At 36.6% G+C, this 24788-nt stretch overlaps 2 protein-coding genes across 4 annotated transcripts in view; both read left to right on the top strand.

Annotated features, from left to right (window-relative positions):
• Window positions 1-10158, top strand: part of vps13c (vacuolar protein sorting 13 homolog C) — a 132501-nt gene extending 122343 nt beyond the window's left edge. For all 3 annotated transcript variants that reach the window (XM_053634878.1, XM_053634877.1, XM_053634876.1), the window contains 6 exons: window positions 492-615; window positions 6773-6887; window positions 8676-8767; window positions 9118-9241; window positions 9362-9442; window positions 9689-10158. In XM_053634878.1, coding sequence (XP_053490853.1) covers window positions 492-615; window positions 6773-6887; window positions 8676-8767; window positions 9118-9241; window positions 9362-9442; window positions 9689-9790 — 638 coding nt within the window. In that variant the 3' untranslated portion in view covers window positions 9791-10158. The remainder of the gene's footprint in view (window positions 1-491; window positions 616-6772; window positions 6888-8675; window positions 8768-9117; window positions 9242-9361; window positions 9443-9688) is intronic.
• A 3323-nt stretch (window positions 10159-13481) lies between these two features.
• The window catches only part of rcn1 (reticulocalbin 1, EF-hand calcium binding domain), a 20200-nt gene continuing 8893 nt past the window's right edge, over window positions 13482-24788 (top strand). The window contains exons 1-5 of the mRNA XM_053634669.1: window positions 13482-14024; window positions 16266-16459; window positions 16886-17064; window positions 20297-20357; window positions 21973-22172. Of these exons, the coding sequence (XP_053490644.1) occupies window positions 13792-14024; window positions 16266-16459; window positions 16886-17064; window positions 20297-20357; window positions 21973-22172 (867 nt within the window). The 5' untranslated portion in view covers window positions 13482-13791. The remainder of the gene's footprint in view (window positions 14025-16265; window positions 16460-16885; window positions 17065-20296; window positions 20358-21972; window positions 22173-24788) is intronic.

The following is a 24788-nucleotide window of genomic DNA, read 5'->3' as shown; positions in this document are numbered from 1 at the left end:
TTGATCAATTTGTGTACTAAATCTGATACCTATGCATTTTCTCAAGCAAATACTCTTAGAAGCAATCGAAACTCTGTTTAGTTAGTTTATTATTAGGCTTAGATTTATACAAAACCTGTGAGTGAGCTGTTACTCTAGAAATGAGAACGTATTAAAGTGAGCACATTAAAATAAACCTGTGATTTATCTTTCAGTTTAATCAGAGCTGTGCTGTTATAGACGATTAAAAAAAAATTATCACTGTGCTAAGAATGGCATTCTACCCGAATAATAATGGACAACAGTGGTCCTTTTCTATTCATGAACAGAAGGTTGAAAAACTGTGTACAACAGTCAGTAACCATACACTATATACAAAGTGTAAAGTGTACTTGATAAAATGCCCAATGATTGTAGATACAAACTTGTAACTAAGCATATAGCAATATATATCAAATCTGTGTATACCTAAATGTTAAAAGCTGGCATGGGCATGTGTTTTATGTTCTCAGGGGCAAAGAAAGAGGGAGCTGCAGGCTTCTTTAAGGGCATTGGAAAGGGCCTGGTGGGAGTGGTAACTAGACCCACAGGGGGCATTGTGGACATGGCCAGTAGCACATTCCAGGGCATTCAGAGGTAAGATATAAAACCATTCTAAGAGGTGAGATGAATATATTCAACAACATACATGTCTTATTTGTACTAGGTATTATGTGTTTTTCAGGTTATAGAGATACTTTATGAAAGGCTAACCACTTTGACTGTTATTCCAGTTTTCTTCTTTCTGATCTGTCATTATAGTGTTTTGTATAGTGGTTTGTTTTAACTCTGTATTTATTCATTTTGTGCCTCTTTTTTTCTGATGAGTTAATACTTGGATGTCTTAAGGCTGGTTTATACTTGATGCATGTGTGCATATGCAGAAGCAGCAGCAAAGTGAGCAGCATTGTTCACATAAAACCTGCATACTGCATACATGCACATCTGGAAGCAACATCCGTTAGATAGCATGTCGGAGCCAAAACGTGCCTGTCCATCTGGTATCCAAGTCAAACTGTAGAATGTTGAGATACAGTGATGTGAAAAAGTATTTCTTCTGTTTTTATGTATATCTCATACTAAATTGTTTCAGAAATTAAAACAAAATCTAAGACGAAACAAAGGCAATCTGAGTAAACACAAAATACAGTTTTTAAATGATAATGTTATTTACTGAAGCCAAAAAAAATGATCCAATACCAACTGGGCCTGTGTGAAAATGTATTTGACCCCGTAGTCACTAATTCCCCAAATCTATGAAACTGCATTCATATTGGGGTTCAGCTGGACTAGACACAACCAGACCTGATTACTGCAAACCCTGTTCCATCAAATCAACACTTAAATAAAACTTTCTCAACTGCATGAAGTTGGTTAAAATGTCTTACCCAGTAACACACTATGCCAAAGATGAAAGAAATTCCAGAAATGATGAGGAAGAAGGTGAATGAAATACATCAGTCTGGGAAGGGTTACAAAGCTATTTCAAAGGCTCTGGGACTCCAAAGGAGCACAGTGAGAGCTGTTCTCTCCACATGGAAAATGTGTGTACGTAGTAGTGAACCTTCCCAGATGTGGCCAACCTTCCAAAATTCCACAGCAACTACTCATTCAGGAAGTCATGCATCAATAAAGATCACTGTTTATGACTCCACTATCAGAAAGAAACTCGGCAAAAATGGCATCTATGGAAGAGTGGCGAAGTGAAAACCACTGCTAACCCAGAAGAATATTAAGTCAAATACTTTTTCACAGCACTGTACTTTAGAGCCACACAAGTCAAACTAGCCTTTTTTTTTAAATTTTGTCACATTCAAATGCACAGCTTACGTTTAATTTTCTACTGCTGTTGGATTGGTGAAATGGTTCTTGAAGATTAACTGACCAAACTTGTGTGACAAGAAGACCGATTGCTCAGATTTTATTTAATCAGATATGAGTCAAGGTAGGTTATAATAGTTGTTGTGGGTTATAGCAGCTGCGTCTTGTCTAAGTTAATATTGAGCTGAATCCTACTTTTTATCATAAGACAATGCATACATAGGCATTGAAGGGGAAAAGAGACGCATAACTAATGTCAAAACAGCTGAAAATGCTGTGTTGTTTTAGGAAATCTCGGTTTGCTCACACTGGCATATGACAACGCATAATTAGATTTCATTGTTCAGATAATGCAATCAAGCATCATAAAGAAATTATGCAAAAAAAAAAAAGTGAAAAAGATCGGTTTCCCACCATAAAATTAGAATAAATAATCTGTTTAGTTACAAAATTACATATCCTTAAAAATAATTACATATATTTTATTACCCCATAGGTAAATCCCATTTTTCGTGTGATCAAAAATATTGATTGACAGGTGATTTTTGCTGCCCAGGTATGCCCTGTTAGATTGATTGTTTTTACAATGAATAGCTGTTAATGTCCTGGCAGTAATAAGAATCATCACACGTTAACTGCTGGCTCAACTTGCCTCTTCTCTGTCCGTAGCTGATGCTTGACCACGCCCCTGCTGCAATAAACTACAGTATGGGATAAGGCAAAAAAGATGCAAAGTAGAAGAAGAACTAGGCACAAAGGTCACCTTCATTTGAGAACAGAAGATCTAATCCAGCTTTTATATACATCATAGGAGTGGAGAGGATATGTGCAGCTAACATATAGATTGTAACTGTCTGTAGTACAGAGAAATACCTAAACAAACAATATAATCAGGTTGTTCAACAACTGTGGAAGTTTAATGGGCGAGTTGTAAATTAGTTTCCTCTCTTTGAAGAAACTAAAAAATAATGATGCAGAGTCAGGAAAAGAGATTGGGTAAACATTATAAAGATACCTAATTTATACTTATGCTTAAATAAAGACTATATATGTAGTGTGACTATATATATATAGCAGTAATTACTGATTCCTGAATCAGTCATTAGGGTCATAAATTGTTGATAGCTATAAATATTCTAAATAATATGGTGTCCTTGATGTGATGTGAGTCTTTGAACCTGATAGGGTCATGACTTCATTATAGCCTCTGGTGTTATTTTTAGAGAAATTAATATTTCTGTCTGGGCTGTGAATGTTTAACCAACTGGTAGAACACCCTGGACTTGTGAACACAAAACGCCCACCTCTCATTATAAAAAATTATTATAATGAGAAAAATTTACTTGTGTCTAAAAAAAGGAACATGAAACCTAGACAAATGTTGGGTAGAATCTAAGGACCCAGCCTTTTCATGTCTTTATCACTGGGGTGACCCCCAGGCATTTTTTCTAAGCATCATGGTCTTCTTGTTGGCAGAAGAGAGTCTGACATTACAGGTGCATCTCAAAAAATTAGAATATCGTGGAAAGGTTCATTTTTTCCCGTAACTTAATTAAAAAAGTGGAACGTTCATATATTCTAGACTCATTACACATAAAGTGAAATATTTCAAGCCTTTTTTTGTTTTAATCTTGATGATTATGGCTTCCAGCTCATGGAAATCAAAAATCAGATTAGAGAACTCTAATCAGCTAATTAACTCAAAACACCTGCAAAGGTTTCCTGAGCAGGTTTCCTGATTAGGTTTCCTAATCTCTCAGTCTGCTTCAGTACACACAACCACAATCAACCACAATGAAATTAAATTTTGCATTTCATTTGGAAATCAAGGTCCCAGAGTCTGGAGGAACAGTTTAGAGGCACAGAATCCAAGCTGCTTGTAGTCTAGTGTGAAGTTTCCACAGTCAGTGATGATTTGAGGTGCCGTGTCATCTGCTGGCGTTGATCCATTGTGTTTTCTCAAGTCGAGAGTCGATGCAGCGTCTACCAGGAGATTTTAGAGCACTTCAAGAGCAGTTCCACTTTTTGAATTAAATTAAGAAAAAAAATTATTTTCCCGCAATATTCTAATTTTTTTTTTTTTTTTTAGATACACCTGTATATGTATATCTGCTTTTATTTGGTCTGTTGTGCCCAGAAAACACATTGGTCTTCCAGTAATTACTTCAAAGGGACTAAGAACAGTTTAACTGTTATGGCTTGCACTCATGCTGCTAAGGACCTTTGGCAAGGTGAAATTCCTTGAGACTGCATCTTTGCTAGTTGAGTTTGCTCTTTGCTTAAGAGTTTGATCTACTTTTGTTTACATCAGAGTTCATTTTTAAAGCAATCAATTAGAGCCAGATTTATTTAATCTTTAATCCAGTATATCAGAATTCCAGTGGGTCAAAGATTTACACCAAGTTGACTGTCTTTTTGAACAGTCTCGAAGACTCCAGAAATTGATGTAATGACTTTTCAAAGCTTAAATTCTGTCAGGAGGATTGGGCAAAAAAATTGTCAAAGCTTGTGGAAGGCTACAAGAAGAGTTTGATTCAAGTTCTGCAGTTAAAAGGCAATGCCACCAAATACTAAGTGTATCTAAACCTTTGATATGATAAAACATGATATAATAAATAAAAGCTTAAATAAATATATCTCTTCTATTATTTTGAAAGATATACTAATTGATTAACACATAAAATGTAATGACCATGTCCAGGGTGTACCCCGCCTTGTGCCCCATGCTCTCTGGGATAGGCTCCAGGTTTCCCCGTGACCCTGGAAAAGGATAAGCGGTATAGAAGATGGATGGATGGATGAAATGTAATGAGTTGTGAAAAATTGAGCTTAGGTGTATGTAAAGTTTTGATCTCAACTGTATACCCATGAGTCTGACAAACTTTTCCTGTGAAATGAGTACTTTGATCAGAGTCAATTGACTGAGGCATCAAGGCATCAAGGAATAAGGTTTTGAACCAGAACTTTGGCTATGTGCTGTGCAGTTTCTTAGTAGGGAATGGTTCTACCTATCTGGAGAACTTGTCAACCACCACCGCCATCTTCATAGCCCTGGAATCTTGGTAAGGTGATATCAACTTGTAGTTCTCTGAAAGCTCTACTTGGTGTAGGAGTTCGCCTTTTATAATAGTTATCATTGGTGGTGACGTGAGACATCCTTATACCATAGCTGTAGCATGCTGACAAAAACTGGAATTCCACCAACACCTAGTTGAAGCGATTTGTTTAACCCCTACTTGATTTACTGTGTATATCTGAGTGAGGTATGGGAGAACAGCTGTCTGGGCAGTCATTCTTTCCTCAATATACTTTATTGTCCTCATCAAGTTTGGTACATTTCTCCAACCATCTCCATTCTGTTCTTTTGCAGTTTCATCTGCAAATGCATTTACTTTGTGGGCATTATCAGTATGACAGTGTGCTTTGACTTTGATTATGGTAGTTTGCTTGGGTATGGCATTTAATAATTCTTCAACCATGGCTCCATTCTTAATTGGGATTCCCGCTGCTTTAAGGAGCCTTGTTGCTTCCACAATGCTCCGAAGTCATGCACTACTCTGAAGGCATTGTGAGAATCAGTATGTATTTGTCCTTCAGCCAGTGTACAAGATTTGTGTGCCTGTAGTTCTGCCTGTTGGGTTGATGTTCCAGGGGCCATCCCTTCACTGGCAATCACATCAGGCTCTGTTGTGGCTGCCAATCCTGCCTTACGTTCTTCATTTTCCACCTTAGTTTGGACTTGTCACCTGGAAATACAGTCTTTTTTTCCCCGTCATCGATGGTTTGCTCTAGTAGCCTGACCGAACATTGCCTTCAGAATAAATATTTTATTTTTACCATGTTTCTGTACAAACTGGTCTGAAATTTACAAAAGAAATATGTCTTTATTACAGAGTCGCCGCTCCATATAGCCCTTGTAGACCATGTGCACATCCCTTCTGTGGTCGTTTCATTTTTTGTATTGTAGTAGTTTCTAACCGCAAGTTTCTGATTTTTCTGGAATGTAACAAACCCCAAACTGATATAAATCTGATAAACCAAAAGTCCTGTAAAACCAAAAGTTCAGTAGCTGAATAAAAATAATTTTCTGCAAAATGCTATTTGTTGTGTGTGTGTGTGTGTGTGTGTGTGTGTGTGTGTATATATATATATATATATATATATATATATATATATATATATATATATATATATATATATATATATATATATATATATCCTTAATAAACTGACGTTCCTAATAAAAGTTATCTATAACTTTATTAGGAACACCTGTACATCTGATCCTTTGTGCAGTTCAATCATGTGGCAGTTGCACAATGCATAAAATCATGCAGATGTAGGTAAAGAGCTTGTTGTCTCAGTGACTTTGACTGTGGGATTTTCTGCTGGTGCCAGATTGACTGATTGAATATTTCAGGAATGTTGATCTCCTGGCATTTTCACATACAACAGTCTTTAGGGTTTACACAGAATGAACAATGCAAAAATGTTTGTCAAATAGCCAGTGAGTTCTGTGGGCAGAACCGCCTTGTTGCTGAGGTTAGCAGAGACTGAAAAGACTGGTTCAGGCTGGTTTGATGTGTTTGTGCACTTGGAGATGCTTTTCTGCTCACTAACAGAGTGGTTGCTTGAGTTGCTGTGGCCTCCGTGTTGAGTCAGACCAGCCCTGGCAGTTCTCCACTGCCTTCTCATATCAGTGGGACATTTCTGCCCATGGAGCTGCTGCTCACGGGATGTTTTTTGTTGTTGTTTTTGTTTGTGTTTTTTTGCACCAGTTTGAGTGGACTCCAATGCTTCACTAATTGTTCACTTTAAAAAAGCATCACAGACTGAGTGAATCAGATTAATAAGTAATATTAACTAAGCAATTGTAACTTATTAATCCATCAAGCGAGTAAGAAAAGTAACAAATTGTACATTATGGTGACAGGGCAGCAGATTCAACAGAAGAAGTGACAAAGCTGCGACCTGTCCGCCTCATCCAAGAAGATGGCATCATCCGGCCCTACAATCAACATGAGTCAGAGGGCTATGATCTTTTTCAGGTAACAACATTCATAAATACCTACTGAATTTGCTACAAAACATAAAAATACAATGTATTAAAAATTAATGACACTGATTATAGTGCTCTCAATAAAGTATATGAACAGGATAACCACTATATTTATTGAGAAAATAGTGAATGTAGTGCTTTGTCCCAAATAATTTTTTTAACCATTTCTACTATTTTGTTGAGCTGATTCTTCCTCTCGATTTTGACCTGTCTGCCTATTTTTTCCCCTTTCTTTCATTTCCTACATGCAGCCTGAGGAGAAATAATGGGTTTGGGGCAACAGAACTAAAACATTTTATGTAGAGCAAATGATATAAAGGGTGTTGAATTATAGCACATATTAATAAATAAATACATATAAATAAAGCATCATCAATTTGATCTGTCATTTTAATTAACCTATGGTTGAATTGTTGTTTGTGTATTGCAGTAGAAAAGTTTCTTTTTGCCTAGTGTCTCTCTTACACTGTTCCTGTCCTAATAGCTGTAACCTTTTTTGATTAGTCTAATTCAATTGTTTTCGTTGCTGCAAACCTTTCTATATTTGTTGAAACTAAAAACGTTTAATACCTCATTTACTTCTGTTTTTTTAAACTGAAATATTTGGTGTCTACATTTTTAAAAGTTTGTTAATGTTGTTAATAAATCTAACTACTTTGTCCTTAAAACACAAAGAAGAAAATATATTAGACCATTTAATGCATACATACACTCCCGGTCAAAAGTTTGTGGACACTCGAGTGAAATGTTTCTCATGATCTTAAAAATCTTTTGATCTGAAGGTATATGATTAAATGTTTGAAATCGGTGCTGTAGACAAAAATATAATTGTGCCGACATGTTCATTTCTTTCATTAGAAACTAACATTTTATTTACAAACAATATTTTTTTAAATGGATGACTTGGAGTGAAATATTCCGAAAAGCAGCCAGTAAGTGTCCAGCATAGGTGTGTACTCTTTTAATACTGTATAAAAAGTATCTCAGTGGATTTTCTCAAGAAATTGGTTGAGAAAATGCCAAGAATACATTTCTGGAAATTGTAGTCAAAACGGGGTCTACTTTGAAGATGCTAAAATACTAAATTATTTTGATTTATTTTGGATTTTTTTATCACAACATAATTCCCATGGTTCCACTTGTGCTATTTTTAATGACTTTATTATTATTCTAAAATGTGGGAAAAAAAATTATTTAAGAATGAGTGTGTCTAAACATTTGACTGGTAGTGTATATAAATGGTAAGAAGACACAATCACCTTCTATTACTGAACGGTGACAAACAGGTACATTTATAATTCGTAATTAAAGAGTCCAATATTTTAATACGTATGTTGTGAAATGAAAAGGTGTTTCTTTTAAAGTTTATTTTATTGCCTGGGCTGGTAATATAGTACTGTATTATTGTTTAAATATGTAAACATCACCCAATTAATGTCTAATGTATATTCCTACATAGCCCTACTTTGTTATACATCATAAGTATGATACAAGCAATTTGATTACCTTTACTGTGTTTGTGTTTGTGTTTTGTTTTATGGTGTAATGTAATTGTATCAGTTAACTTGAGATCTCCACCTGTGAGCTTCAGTGATTTGTCATAAATTATCATGACATCTGGAATAAATCTGCCTATGATTGTGGTCAGAATGTTTCATCTGAATATTGAAAGATGATTTACTTACAGAATTTTGCTGGAGTGAGTAAGTGAGTAAATTTGGGAATTCTTATATGTAAGCATCTGTTGGACTGTTTTTGTTTTTTTATTTCCTCTCAGAAATCAGAGATTAAACAACTTGACGGAGAGTTCTTTAGAGAGCATCATGAGTATCCTGGACACAGAAAAACCAACATTATTGTCACCAATAGGTACTTTATGCTTTCAAACACACAAATGACATAAATATTGAAAAGATCATGATTTAAGAACTACTGCTGTTCTACCTGAAATTCTGCTAATGTATTAATAGATAACATGATTATTTAAAATGAAGAAAACAATTTTAAAGTAGTGCCTATTTTGACATTTCCATGATGTCATGGAAAGCTACAGTATATGACCAGTACTGAGCAGGGTATTTCACTTTACTGAAAATGTAAGCTGCTGCTTTTTGGACAAAAATTTAAAAGCCTAAAGGTTTCATTTCATTTCACAGTAACAATATAATTGTACTTATGTCTTTGTTTTTTATGTGTACATTTATGTTTTCCTAATACAGGAGGGTGCTATGTGTCAAAGAGATTGACTTGATTGGGCATTTTAACAAAGAATGGGAGTGTCAGTTTGAACATTTCCTGAAGCCTCCATGTGTTGAAGGAGGAGATGTGAAGATTTATTACAAGGTGCAAAATGAGGAAATCTATCACAATAAATTCATTGACAAAAACTTGTATCAAATTTACTTGTATTCAGTACTACATAATAAAAGGATGTAGATTCACACTGTGTTTCTGTCTGTTTAGGAGCAGAACAAACTGAAAATCCTGAAGGATGGGCAGGCCCCAGTGAGGGTGCTACACTTTAAAGAAGCAGACAAAGCAGAAGTAAAAACTTATTGTATTGAAAGCACAATAAACAGTACTGTCTCACAAAACTCTGCTTAGACAGTCTAATAATGACAGCTTATCATTATTACAAATTATTAATGTTTAATTACAATAAATGTAATGCCTTACCACAGTAACTGATTACATAATTTTTTCAGTGTAAATCTGCTAAAAGATTGTCTGGAATTATTTATAAAGCCTACATTGTAGTCTTTCAAAACTCCTCTGTGTTCTTATCCACAGAAATTGGGGAGTGCCATCCAGAATGCCCTAGTGGCACGTAAGCAGTACCAGATGGTCAGAATGAAATCTCAACGTTTCATCAATGCAGGCAAAATATCCTGAGATACATCGTACTAAGCACTCAGTCTTTCCTCTAAGTACTATGGCTTCCCCCAACAGCATATACGGTTAACTGGGCTTCTGTTCAGTTTGCATTAAACATATATAGCAATTCTGTGAGCTACAAAATATTTGGATGCTTTTGTTGTTTTGGTTCTGTTGTGTTTGGATCTGTTGTTTGGGTCGTATTTTTATATACACTGGTAAATTTTTCTGACATTTTTTTACGTTAATCAACTGCTAAGAGGAATTGATTACAGAGTAGACACTGTCTCTAGTTTTTTGTTTGTTTCTTTCTTTCTAGTGGACTCTATTTGAAGGTTTTACTGAGCAAATACATAAATCAAACACACCAAAGACAAATTAAATACTTACTGACATAATTTTGTGGGGTTGTATTATTTGGTTGTACTAGATGTTGTAACTGAATAATGAATTTATTCAACCCATTCAAGATGCTTCTGTGATATGCACATCTCACTCACTGAATACATGTACATGTATTCCATAAGCTTCAAAAAATGTAATCCCAGCTGCAACAGGTGGTATTATCATTCTGAGCTAATATTGAGTTAATTTACATAATAGGCAAAGCCTACTTTTGGTGATATGGTCCTAGGATTTTCTTCATAAAATTTGTGGCAAAACAGTCAGCAGAGTCTGTCTGTCAAAAATTATCAAAATGGTTGACATATGTAAAGAATATGGCCAGCACATGCCAGGCAAATCTATCTGGGTGGAGCCATATTTACTCGAACAGCTGAAACTCATGATTGGATCCATGGATCGGTTGCATGGATCCACATGAAACTATGTTCATGACAAGACTCTAAGATTAAGCTTGGGGCATGGTCATCCATAGGGTTTTTATGTTACTACCATAATAAAATGTTCAAATGTTCCTGTAGTCCTAAATGATAACTCCAGGCTTGGGGTTGCAGAAAATTCATAATGTCCATTTGGGGTCATGTGTCCAAAAAGTCTGGGAATCCCTGCTTGAAGGACCCACTGGCAACTGGTACAACCTTACTGAAACTGGCAGCTTGGGGTGCTATTTATTTTGCACTTGCATCTCTAAAAATATATGAACAGTGAAACTTGTTTTTTCTCTTGCTCTGTAATTTGGTTAATTTAAAATAACACTTTTAATACTGTTTATCCCATCCCACTCACATTTATTTTAATTTGCATACTTCTGCAATCTAGTACTCATATTTTTACATATCTTCAAAATGTTGGTGTCATAATATTCAGGAGAGACTGACCTTAAATAATTAACCAGAACATGTTGACATTTGTATACAATATGGCTGTCACATGTCAATTAAAGGTTGCATGGTGCACCTTAATTTATTCAAACAACTATAACATAGGGAAACCTGAATGGCAAGACCCTCTTTGGGATCTGCTAGGAATTGGTGCAAACTCACAGAGACTGACTGCTTGGAGGTGTGATTCATATTTTCATAACAAGCATATCTCTTGTAAAATAAGGTGTACATTTAGTCTTATTCATTTTTTTTATCTTTTGCCTAATTATTTCAGTTATGTCAGAAAAGGGTGCCTTTTGGCTCATTTAACCCCACCCACTTCATTTTATAATAATTTGATAAATTTATTTGACACATTTTTTTTAATACTCAACATGGTTCAGCTCTAATATGTCAACAAATTAGATCAGCAAATTAAAGTCACCAAATAGGAACTGAGGCCATCTCAGTAAAACTTATTTCTTTACATGTTTTGAGAATGAAAATGACTGTTATGTTGATTTGTCACTAGGAGTGGTGCTGGTAACAGAAAGTAATATTGGCCAAACTTTAGCACATCAAACTTGGCACAGAACGTCATTGGAAACATGCGTCAATGGCCTTATTCAGTTGTCTTCTTCATTCACCAAAGGGACAACAAACAGGAAACTTGACATGTATTTGAGAACATATCCTCTGATACAATCAGGACATCATATTTATATTGACACCACATTTGATTTACAGTATATGTCTGAAAAGCTGCACTACTGTTATCAGGACAGTTTAGGACTGTCATATTTATCCACCACTAGAAGGGATTATTTGAAATGCTGAGGCCATTTCTCAGCAATGCTTACATATTGACTAGGGGCCTGTGATATACCAAAACAATATACCATGATAGTTGAAGACATTTGTATGATACACGATATGCATCACTATATGCAATTTAGCTAACAAACTGCTGGCAAAACAGAAATGCTTCAATAAAACGGTAAAAAATTAAGAACTATTACAATGACTTTTATTTAATGCTACAAAAACTACATTCTAACAAATCTATTAAAAACAAAAGTATAATTTTAAAGTTTACCTAAATTATTTTTTAACAGACTGCTTCCATTCAATTCCATTTAATTATTTATAAAACAAAGTTAGGCTTATCATGAGATAGACGAGAGCTCAGTAGTAACCATCCCTGTGTGTTACCATGGCAACACGCAATGCTCTCCAGCTGAGGTTTGTTTGGGACCTATTTTCATTGACAGAGCAATAATAAATTATTTGGCCACAGTGTGTCTGAAATGTGAGTTATTCACTAAGAGCTGTCTTTCTGGTATTCAGTACAGCACCACTCCTGCTTGTGCACTATATGTAAAATGTCATTTACATATTTTATTCTTTGTTTTGTTATCTATGCAGTATACTTCTATGCGAGTCAATAAACATAACAAATTTAACCATATAATCCTTAAAACATGGTTTAGAATTGCTCCTTTGCTTTTGTGTATATGAAATTTACCGAGTAAAATCATGAGTTACCATGAAGGAATAAAAAAATTATATTCCTCTTATAATGACAACATCACATTACCAACAAATCATTACAGATGAACACTCCCTGCACACCACTTCAGTAAATGAACAGTGTCTTTATCATTTTTCCCTAGCTGGGTATGGGCAGGATTTCCCCCTCCTACTGAACCAATATATGTTATAAATATAGTCATGTTATGTATTGCAGTGCAATACCTTAAATATGCACTATATACACAAATCAATCGCTAGTGGAAGTGCTTAGCAGAAAGAATAGTTCATTTCTTCATAAAAATTGTGATTGTTTCTCAGTAAATATGTATGTATAATAAAACTGTTTATGATTTGAAAACTAAAATGAAGTATTATGTTAAAGCAGTAATGTAAACCTCAGCGCAATGTAGAAGATATACATTTTCCTTTTTTTTTCATTAAAAGATGCTTTAGTGTGTTTGATCTTTGAATATAAACTTCTTTACTTTTACTTTAGTATTTATTAGACAGCTCCAGACGCAACGTCACTGCACGCGCGAATTCGAAGTGTCTGACAGTCTGTTAAACAGCTCTTTTGAACTCAGAATAAACCGGCAGATGATCTGGTTAAAACAAAGCTTTCAAGTTATTGTTTGCACAGATTTGACTATTATAGGAAGAGTATTAACTAAAGCCAAAGGGTATCTAGTTTGTTGATCCGGCATTATCTCTTTTCTTTCAAGAGTCAATAAATAAATAAATAAACGATGTATTTTTTTCTCTTATCTCTGTAGTTATTTTATGTTGTTTATTATTAGTTTCTATTTTAATAGCTTTATGTATAAAGTTGGTAAGAGTCCAAGATGAATCTGCTGTACGATTTCGTGAGATTGCGTGTCATCCTACAACGTGGCGCCTCAAACACACACACACACACACACAGAGACCAATAGCAGAGTGTCTGAGCAGGTTTAAAGCGGCAAGAAAGTCGGTTCAGTGCGTGAGAGAAACACTGAAATAAACGGATTTAACGGAGAACCGTGTACAATAAGAGACTTAAGATATCAGTGCAGGTTTAACTCGGCGTTTTTCACATTATAAACCTGCTCTGCTGTGTTTCTGCCGCTGAGGCCGGAGCGCGCGCTGAATCAGTGTCCAGAGCCTCGCTGGGGTTTATTTTCTAACCGTTAGAAGCGAGCAGTTTGTACACAGCGGATCCCTGTTTGGACAGCGTTAATAGCCATGCACGTACTGGGTGTAGTGTGTGTTGTGTGTGTGTTGCTGTGTGTGGTGGATCTGAAGCCCACATTGAGAAAGGACAGAATTCACCATGAAGCTGGATTTAGCCAGAAACCGCACGAGGACCAGCACGCGGACCAGCAGAGTCTGCAGTTCGACCATGAAGCTTTCTTGGGAAAAGAAGAGGCGAAGACATTCGACCAGCTGAGTCCAGAGGAGAGTAGAGACAGACTGAGGTGAGCAGGCCCGGCTCCAGCTCAAAGTTGTGGAGGGAGGCATTTTCTACATTGCATTTACAACATTAAACCATGTTCAGTGTGAGTCTTAAAGTCTCGACAAAAAAGTGGCTTTTAGTATGAATATGTTAGCCTTAAGGTTAATTATAAGTTAGTGTGCTCCAAAACAATGACAATTTGCATTTAGATGATATATGCATAGAAAATTTAGAGTCTCTCTCTCTCTGCCACCAATATGGATCAACAAATTTGATGACATCATTCTACACTTCACATTAGAATTCCTGTCCAGTCAAATGCTCTCTAGAATCTGTACTGTCCTGCCCCCAACATTATAAAAATCCATGGTACAACTGTCAAGTATGGCTTAGCCTGTACTGAGGTAAGCTGAACTCTATTGGCTGTTTTAAAAGGGAGAGGAGCCACTCTGTCTCACCCTGACTTCCTGTTTCAGTGGAAATTACATCAACACATCTAATAACGCTTTTTTTGGTTTTTAACATTTCAAAGCACTTCACGTGGACTTTAAGATATTTGTATATATTGGTTCTGAATTCGGCCAACTGAAATGCAGGTCTTGAAAGTTTAGGTTAAAAATTCAGGTAAGAAAAAATTCAAGCAGTACATAATTCAGGCCAATCAAAATGTAAACTTATTGAACACCTGTACACCTACTCATTCATGCAACTGAGGTTTCGGAACGTTTTTGCGTACTTTATAACTATATTATAGGTATAATTTAAAATTGATAAAATTTACTCTTTTTTTTGCCACCACAACCCATAATGGCAAAGTGAAAACGTATTTTCAGTGCTCATTTAGATAAGTATTCAGACCTTAATTATTCACTACTTTGTAGAAGCACATTTGTCAGCATTTATAGCACTGAGTCTTCTTGGGTAAGTCTCAACAAGCTTTACACACCTGGATTTCTATGGATTTTCTAAGGATATTTAAAAGAACCATTGTTTGCGTTAGTTGCTAAGTGCGGTTAGTATTTTTGCACAATTTGATGAACACTTCAAGAAGGGCTGACGTCTGAATAATTAGGCACAAACCTACGATAATAGCCAGCCAGCCCCAGAAACTGTCTGGCTTCCTTTTTCAATTTATTTTATTTTTATTTGTACAATGGACATTGTCTCAAAGCAGCTTTACAGAAACATATAAACACAGGATACAGATTTTAAGTGTGCGAATTTATCCCTCAGCAAGCCGGTGGCGACAATGGCAAGGAAAAACTCCCTAAGATGACATGAGGAAGAAACCTTGAGAGGAACCAGACTCAGAAGGGAACCCATCCTCATCTGGGTATGGGTTAGTGTGAAAGTAAAGGGAAGTTTTTGGTCTCAGGCAGGCCACAATTGCTGCTGTCATATCAATTTGGGGACACACCTGAAAAAAGTGGAAGCCCAAATACCTTACTTCCACCCGTCCAATCGCACTCTTCCTTGGCCCATCTCAGCGATCTCAGAACAGCCCTCAGATGCTGAATTTGCCGCTGCCAATCATTGCTGCATAAGCAGCGTGTGGATGGAGGTTTGTCCATTAGTCACTGGAACATCACAAAGGCCCTGAACAACCCAAAAGGAAGGGTCACGAATTGGTGTAACCCAAAAGTAGTGGAAAAGGCCGTTTTTCACAAGATATGGGAATCAAAGGGATCTGTCAATATCCCTTTATCAAATCCATTGTCGAATAAAAGCAAGCCGCACCCAACCAATCAAGCAGTTCGTCAATGCATCAAATTTAGCCACTCTGTTGACTTTTAAAGTCCACACAAAACCTGACCGAACCATCTGTTTTGGGAAACAAGACAACTGAGCTGGACCAGAGCAGGACACATTGACGCATCTAGGTAGTGCAGGGTATATTACATACAATATATGTGTCTAAGACTCACTGCAATGAAACAGTTATGATGTAAGTGTAAATGCAATAAAAATAAAACTCTAAAGACACTTGTTATAAACTCCTCAATCTGTATAAGACAGTGGCTTTGTAATTATATGGAGAGGGAGTTTGATTTTCTGTTTTTTGTTTGCTTGTAGTGGTGCAAACTGGAGAAAACTCAAACTTACTTACTACTTTTTTTTCTTCTGTAAAATTAGCTAAATTAAAACAAAAAAAGATACAGCATTCCTCTTTCTGCCATATTTGTGCCTCTTATGTGTTCTAACTATCATGTAATCATAGCTGTGATTGTTAACTCTGCTGTGTGTGTGTGTTTTGCACTCACAGTAAGATTGTGGATCGTATCGATAGTGATGCTGATGGATTCATCACCTCCGATGAGCTAAAGCTTTGGATTAAACGTGTACAAAAACGCTATGTTTATGAGAATGTTGCTAAAATATGGCGTGACTATGATCTGAACAAAGACAACACAATTGCCTGGGAGGAGTACAAACAGGCCACTTATGGATATTATCTTGGTGAGTGTTTATATGGTAATAACAGTTTCAGTATAAAGAACTATTACAAGAATTGGAATGTAGCAAACAAAGACAAGCAGAGTGATACACAGTGAAATGTCCCTGTGCTGTTATACACAGGCACCATCTTGGAATGCTGCTTGTCCAGTCAGATTAGTGGAGAGGAACTAACTGTTGTACAGTTTAACTTAATCATGTGTGTAATCATATGAAATATATACATATGTGATATATACAGATGTAACTTCATGTAATGTGGTGTAAAAAAAGCAAAGCCATGAGGGTGTGTGTGTGTTAGTGATTATCATGTGTTCACACACCATGGAGTGGCTTATTGCTGTTATAAAACAAAATCGGTATGATAATTGAGTTGTGATGTAACCTGTAATAGATGACAGAATACGGTGATGTGATAAAATTTTGCAGCGAACCCAGAAGAGTTTGCAGATTCTTCAGATCAGTTCAGCTTTAAGAAGATGCTGCCACGAGATGAGCGCAGATTTAAAGCAGCTGATCTGAATGGAGACGAGCGAGCAGAGAAGGATGAGTTCACTGCTTTCCTCCATCCTGAGGAATTTGAGCACATGAGGGACATTGTTGTCCTGGTGAGTAAGCCACACCTGGTTCTAAGTTCATACTAATGATAGATTTAAGCTATACAGTGCATCCGGAAAGTATTCACAGCGCCTCACTTTTTCCACATTTTGTTATGTTACAGCCTTATTCCAATATGGATTAAATTAATTATTTTCCTCAAAATTCGACAAACAATACCCCGTAAGGACAACATGAAAGAAGTTTGTTTGAAATCTTTGCAAATTTATTAAAAATAAAAAACAAAAAAAGCATAAGTATATTCACAGCCTTTGCCATGACACTCAAAATTGAGCTCAGGTGCATCCTGTTTCCACTGATCATCCTTGAGAAGTTTCTACAACTTGATTGGAGTCCACTTGTGGTAAATTCAGATGATTGGACATGATTTGGTAAGGCACACACCTGTCTATATAAGGTTCCACAGTTAACAATGCATGTTAGAGCACAAACCAAGCCATGAAGTCCAAGGAATTGTCTGTAGACCTCCGAGACAGGATTGTATCGAGGCACAGATCTGGGGAAGGGTACAGAAACATTTCTGCAGCATTGAAGGTCCCAATGAGCACAGTGGCCTCCATCATCCGTAAATGGAAGAAATTCGGAACCACCAGGACTCTTCCTAGAGCTGGCCGCCCGGCCAAACTGTGCGATTGGGGGAGAAGGGCCTTAGTCAGGGAGGTGACCAAAAACCCGATGGCTACTCTGACAGAGCTCCAGCGTGTCTCTGTGGAGAGAGGAGAACCTTCCAGAAGAACAACCATCTCTGCAGAACTCCATCAATCAGGCCTGTATGGTACAGTGGCCAGACGGAAGCCACTCCTCAGTAAAAGGCACATGACAGCCCGCCTGGAGTTTGCCAAAAGGCACCTGAAGGACTCTCAGACCATGATGAAAAAAAAGATTGAACTCTTTGGCCTGAATGGCAAGCGTCATGACTGGAGGAAACCACTCATCACCTGGCCAATACCATCCCTACAGTGAAGCATGGTGGTGGCAGCATCATGCTGTGGGGATGTTTTTCAGCAGCAGGAACTGGGAGACTAGTCAGGATCGAGGGAAAGATGAATGCAGCAATGTACAGAGACATCCTTCACGAAAACCTGCTCCAGAGCGCTCTGGACCTCAGACTGGGGCGAAGGTTCATCTTCCAACAGGACAAGGACCCTAAGCACGCAGCCAAGATAACAAAGGAGTGGCTACAGGACAACTCTGTGAATGTCCTTGAGTGGCCCTGCCAGAGCTCAGACTTGAACCCGATTGAACATCTCTGGAGAGATCTGAAAATGGCTGTGCACCGACGCTCCCCATCCAACCTGATGGTGCTTGAGAGGTCCTGCAAAGAAGAATGGGTGAAACTGCCAAAAAATAGGTGTGCCAAGCTTGTAGCATCATTCTCAAAAAGACTTGAGGCTGTAATTGGTGCCAAAGGTGCTTCAACAAAGTATTGAGCAAAGGCTGTGAATACTTATGTACATGTGCGTTTTTTTATTTTTAATAAATTGAACTTTTCTAGTACTTTTAAAGATAATCAATTTTTTTTATAGAACAGAAAAGCGCTCATCATATTATCGGGAGTGAATTAAAATTCTGCCACTGCCATCCATGGCTGGCAGAGAGAGTAACTTTTTCTTTGGGTGGGAAGGCTGTTCAGCTTTCTTGTGACATAACATGAACAGCAGTTTGAAAATATGCAGTGGCTAGCTTGATTTGTCTAGGCAGCAGGCTACTTCACCCTCCCTCGTTGGTAGCTGTGATAGGGAGAGCTAGCTAGTGGGTGGGAGTTTTTCAAATGTTCAATAAAATGGAAATAAGAAAAGAAACAAATTATATATACAAACAGACTTTTTTTATATAATTTTTTTTATATATATTTTTTTACTTTTACTGCATGACATTCACCACTGCATTTTCGCCCTCTTTTTTGAGATTTAATCTCAAATGGTGTGCACTACCATGGTAACACCTTAGGTAAGGATATTGTCTGATTGTTCATTGACATTAATGATGTTGCATGTTGAGTTGGAGGGCTAATATTTAGGAAAGTATAATTTACATGAATGCTGGAAAAGCATTTTAATATACAAGTGCATCACCAAAAAATTGAATATTGTAGAAAAGTTCTTTTTTTTTTTCTGTAATTCAATACAAAATATACATTCTAATTTATTCTAATATTTTGAGATACTGGATTTTTGATTTCCATGAGCTGTAAGCCATAATCAAGATTAAAACAAACAAACAAAAAGGCTTGAGAGAGAGTGAAATATGTCTAATTGTTAGGATTTGAAACTAGAGAATCTCTGGGTTACGATTCTTAAGAAGAGAGAAAGTGAAAATACCCAAGAAAGACTGCTCCCTTGCCTCGCTACACACTTCCCACACCAAACATTTGCCAAATGACACACAGACACACAAAGTTCAAATGGAAAGATCTCTCATTTATTCAGAGAAAGGCAGAGTATATATCAGGCTTGACACACAACAGAAACGATAGGTTAGCTATTGATTGGCTAGGTGGAAGGGCATATTTGCATAAAATAGGAAGGTATGTAAATGTGCAAATGGTGAGGGGCTTCAGCCGTCTGCTCCCGAGTCAACAGAGAAACAAAGAGAAAGGTGCCAACACAGGAACTAGGAAACAGAGAGAGGGGGTGTGTTCACAGTAAACTTCTCAGTAATGAGTCTAGAATATACGAAAGTTCTACTTTTTGTATTAAATTATGGAAAAATATTAACTTTTCCATGATATTCACATTTTTTGAGATGCATGTGTACATCTATTTAAAAATATATTAATTTATTTTTATATTTCATATAAACATTGCAATATCTGACACTTTAACATATTTAAATTTTACTACAATGTAAAAATACCCTTTTAAACAATTGTGACAGGGCAATAGGTATACAATGTTCATACTTTTTATATTTTGAGTTTTAATATAATTTGATATCAGAAGGCATGAAAGTACACGGCACAGTAGTGGTCACTACACATACTAATAAGAGACAAACGTTTTTGTTTTGCTTTTTTTTTATTGTTGTCACCTTTTATTTTGTGTTTTTAAAGTAATCTGGTTGGGGTTGCATGGCAGTGTGAAGATTTAATTGTATTTATTTAATTCTAGTTAAATGGTGAAGATCTAATTATATTTAATTATGCTTACCTAATAAAAGTTAATTACATTTGCTTATATTTATTTATAGTTAAGTGTGACAGTCTAATGTCCTGATCTGTAGGAGACATTGGAGGACATAGATAAAAACGGAGACGGTTACGTGGATGAAGATGAATACATCGGTATGGAAATAATGGCATTATTTTTTTTTTAAACATTTTAATAATTTTTTAACATTGACAGCATTTTTGTTGTCCAGATTGCTTTCTGTTTTTACATTACAGTATTACATTTACAGGAAACATTGTAAACACATTGGCTGCACACAACATTGTATTTTCTAATTGTGAAAATGGTCTACAATCACTAATGCCTTACTGTAACTATAAATCTGTAATTACAACCCATAAGTAAAAGCACAGTCTCAGTGATGGAAAAAGGGTCTGTTATTAATTAGCTGAACACTCGTTCCTATTAAGGTTCAAGTGGGCACATGGCTCACCAAAACTGGATGGTTAACGATTAGAAAAACATCCTCTGGTACCTAATTATTTTTAATATTATCTAGCATGAAGCAAAACATTGACTAAGCATTCGGTCAGTTATTTGAATATTGTGGGGTCAGAGGACGAATCATGTTGACAAATCTGGGAAAATTTTGTTAAAGCTGTGTACATTTATTATTAAGCATTTAAACAGAGTGAAAACAGTTACATTCTAGGTCAGTTATAAATAATGGTTGGCCAGATGAGAGTTGTGTGTGAATTTTTATTATTTTTTTTCTTCCCCTTTATGCCCCTACATCAAGAAAAAATGCAAACGCAACACTCATCTGGCCAACTATTATTTAAGTTTGGCCTCAGTAGCTGACCAGGACAAATTAATAACCAAAACTATGAACCAAGTAGGGCTGCACCATTAATCGTATTTTAACCACGATCACTATTTCTGCCTCCCACAATTAATTAAGTGTAATTGTCTGTGATATTTGTGTTAGCAGGCAGAAAACATCAGCCCAGTTCATTCTTCTTATAAGTCTACAGATGATGAACCAAATCACAAGTCACAATCATAAGTTATTTTTTAGCCTGTAGCCTATCCACTATGCTGGCATTTATTAGGAGGTGATGGTTCTGAATGACAGGGAATTCTGGCATTTATCCAGTGTTCAACCACAGTTATATCCATAACTAGCTTTCTGTTTCTCCCCACTTCTAATTCCCAGGGGTATTGTGTAGCGGTTGCTCATTACCTTGTGGCACAGGGTTAGCGCATGCCCCTGGCAGATTTACTTAAGGCTGACTGGAAAGGTGGTTGGACATGATGTAGCTCTGATCATATTCACAAACTGCACAGGATAGTTTCCCAGTCTATGTGCAGTTCGGCATGTGTGCATAGCTGAATTTCTGGGCAGAATATTCCTAATTAATAAACTGGGTAAATGATGCGCTATTCTAAAGAAAAAAGTTTATGCAGCAAAATGAATATGCCTTGGAACATTTATATTTTAGCCTCTAAAACTGTGGCATTCTGTAGCATTGTAGTATTTGTGATATCCAGGTATAATTTTATTTTCTACACAGTTAACTAGGTAGCAAGCTAATCTCTTTATCTAGTTTGTCTCTATAAGCAATCTTGAAATTATAATACATGATGTCTAATGTTACTCCGTAAATTTATTTCATACATGTACAATTGTCTGGTGTAGTCATGAGACTTTGCTATACAAATATAGCAAAGTATTGTGTATAGGTTAATCAAAACAAAATTTTCCCTTTTTTTTGGCCTGAACTCCAGCGGACATGTTTGCACATGAAGATGGAGGGCCTGAACCAGACTGGGTGAAAACTGAAAGAGATCAGTTTTCTGATTTCAGAGATCTGAATAAAGATGGGAAAATGGATCTGGAGGAGATTCGTCACTGGATTCTTCCTCAGGATTATGATCATGCTCAGGCTGAGGCACGACACCTTCTGTATGAGTCTGACACCGATAAGGTATCTATATAGTCTATATATTCTCAGTCTAACTCAGAACATATTGATGCCACATGTCTGCTCTAAAGAATTTGTTACTGAACCATGCATATTTAGACCCAATTATGAAAATCGGATTTAAAGAATGACCATCTTTTAATCATCACATTGCACATTACTTTTATTTATTTCTAATGCAATCACACAAAGAAAGTGAAGTCTGGCAATGTTCCTATGCTATCTTGGTAATGTTTTAATGTGTGATAATGTGGAGTCCAATGTGACACCAAAATTTCAAACGTGAGCTAACATGGATGTAATGAAACCTGGGACATCTGGGACTTGTTGTATTGGTTATGCCCAGTGCTTATTATGTATTAGAGTGTGGATGAGCTTCTCTGCTGAAGATAGGGAAAGGGAGGAGTGAATTCTCTTCAGTAGAGAAGCTCATCCTCAGTCTTGTTCCCTCTAGGTTTGACTACTGTGATCCTGTGTTTTGCAGGCTACTAGTGCAGGATCTTAACAAGCTACAGTATGTGCAAAACTCAGCTGCTAGGGTTATCACCCACACAAGACCATGAGAACACATCACATCCATACTCCAAAAGTTACGCTGGCTCCCTGTCACCTTATTTCTTCTAGTCTTTAAATCTCTGAACGGTATTGGCCCCACTTTCTTGTCTAGCATCCTTCTTCCATACACACCTGCACACGTGCTTGGGTCCTCTGACACTTACCTGATTGCTGTCCCGTCCTTTTGCTTCTGCACTGAAGGAGACGGTTTTTTAATTTTATTATTATTTTTTATAATTACTTATTTTTCGGTTGCATTCTACCTTTTGGAAATGCTTGAAATTGTATGTGGAGTAATGGGGGATCTCCAGTCAATGTGGGCTCACAGAGCAGAACACACAGCAGTTTAGAATAGAACTTGGGGAAGAAAACTTATAATATACAGTCACCTCAGAAGGTATTGGACCAGCAAGGCCAGTTCTTTTGTTTGTTTGATCAAATGACATGAGACTGTAGATCAGAATTTCAGTATTCATTTCTTGATCTTTACATCTACATGTGTAACAACTTAGATCATGTCACCTTTTGTTTGAACCCACCAATTTTTCAAGTGATCAGAAATATTTGAACATGTGACTGACAGGTGTTTCTTGTTGCCCAGGGGTTCCCTGTTTAAACAGCTACTAGCGCTGAATTTTTGGTTTCCCCCTGGAGACTGTATTTGTTGTTAAAAAGGAGAGCTGTCTATGGGAGAAAAGCAAGCCATTTTTAAGCTGAGAAAAGTGGGAAAATCAATTGGAGCCATTGCATAAGCACTGGGTATCGCCAATACAACAATTTGGAATGTCCTGAAAAAGAAAAGAAACAACTGATGTACTAACAGCTAGAGAGTTGTGAAGAAAAACCCAAAAACTATAGTCAGTGACATCAACAACAACCTCCACAAGGCAGGGTATTACAATCCACCATTTGAAGAAGACTTCAAGAGCAGAAATATAGAGCCTAGTGCCTCAGACACTAATGCAGACCGATGCAAACCACTTATCAGCAGTAATAAACGGAAAGCCAGATTGGAATTTGCAAAGAAATACAGATGAGCCCAAAAGTTCTGGAACCAAGATTAACCTCTACCAAAGTGATGGAAAGGCCAAAGTATGGAGAAAAAAACAATCTGCTAATATCCAAAACATTCAAGCTCATCAGTCAAGCATGGTGGAGGTAGTGTCATGGCTTGAGCTTGCATAGCTGCTTCTGGAACAGTCTCACTAATCTTCATCATATAACTTCTGAAGAGCAGAATGAATTCAGATGTCTACAGAAACATTCTGTCTGCCAATTTACAGAGAAATGCATCCAGTCTAATTGGGAAGAACTTTATCATGCAGCAAAACATGACCCAAAACACACTGCCAGGGGAAGTGGACCTTAACCCAATCGGGCATGCATTTCAGGAGGATGAAGTGGATATAATGCTTCAATCCCCAAGCCCTGTGACGCGCTTTCCCACACCTCTCTCAGTTTCTTAGTGTGTGTGTGTGTGTGTGTATATATATATATGTGTATATATATATGTGTATATATATATATATGTGTGTGTGTGTGTATATATATATATATATATATAAGGACTGCATGATTATGGCCAAAATGATAATCCCGATTATTTTGATCAAGATTGAGATCTCGATTATTTATCACTATTATTCATTGATTTTAGGGACAACATATTTTTATTGCACTTTCACATTTAAATAAACAGGCTGCTGCTTTCACCTCCATGTCGTGCTACATTCCTGCTAATGCACAAATATTTGCATGAAGTTAGATTGCTCCTTAAAGTGCATCATCTTGTAGAAGCAAAATATAAATAAAATTGTATCCAAATTATAGGATAAGTAAAAATAAAAATATCATCAACCAAATGAAAATATGCATCAAATATAACAATATGCAACTAAATGAAAACAGTTCAGGCGAATGCAGAAAAGTCAATAACAGTGTTTACAGGAGGAGAGACGCAGCCAAATCATCCAATCGAGCGGTGACGCAGGGACGACGTCATTTTGTACCGAAACCCGGAATTTATCATCACACCGGTTCCCTCGACAAAAATCCAATAGGATT

Source organism: Ictalurus furcatus, chromosome 10 (genome assembly GCF_023375685.1).
Source record: "Ictalurus furcatus strain D&B chromosome 10, Billie_1.0, whole genome shotgun sequence".
In the NCBI taxonomy this organism is placed as follows: Eukaryota; Metazoa; Chordata; class Actinopteri; order Siluriformes; family Ictaluridae; genus Ictalurus; species Ictalurus furcatus.
Note: the sequence above shows the minus strand (reverse complement) of the source record. Positions and strands in the feature narration are given on the sequence as shown.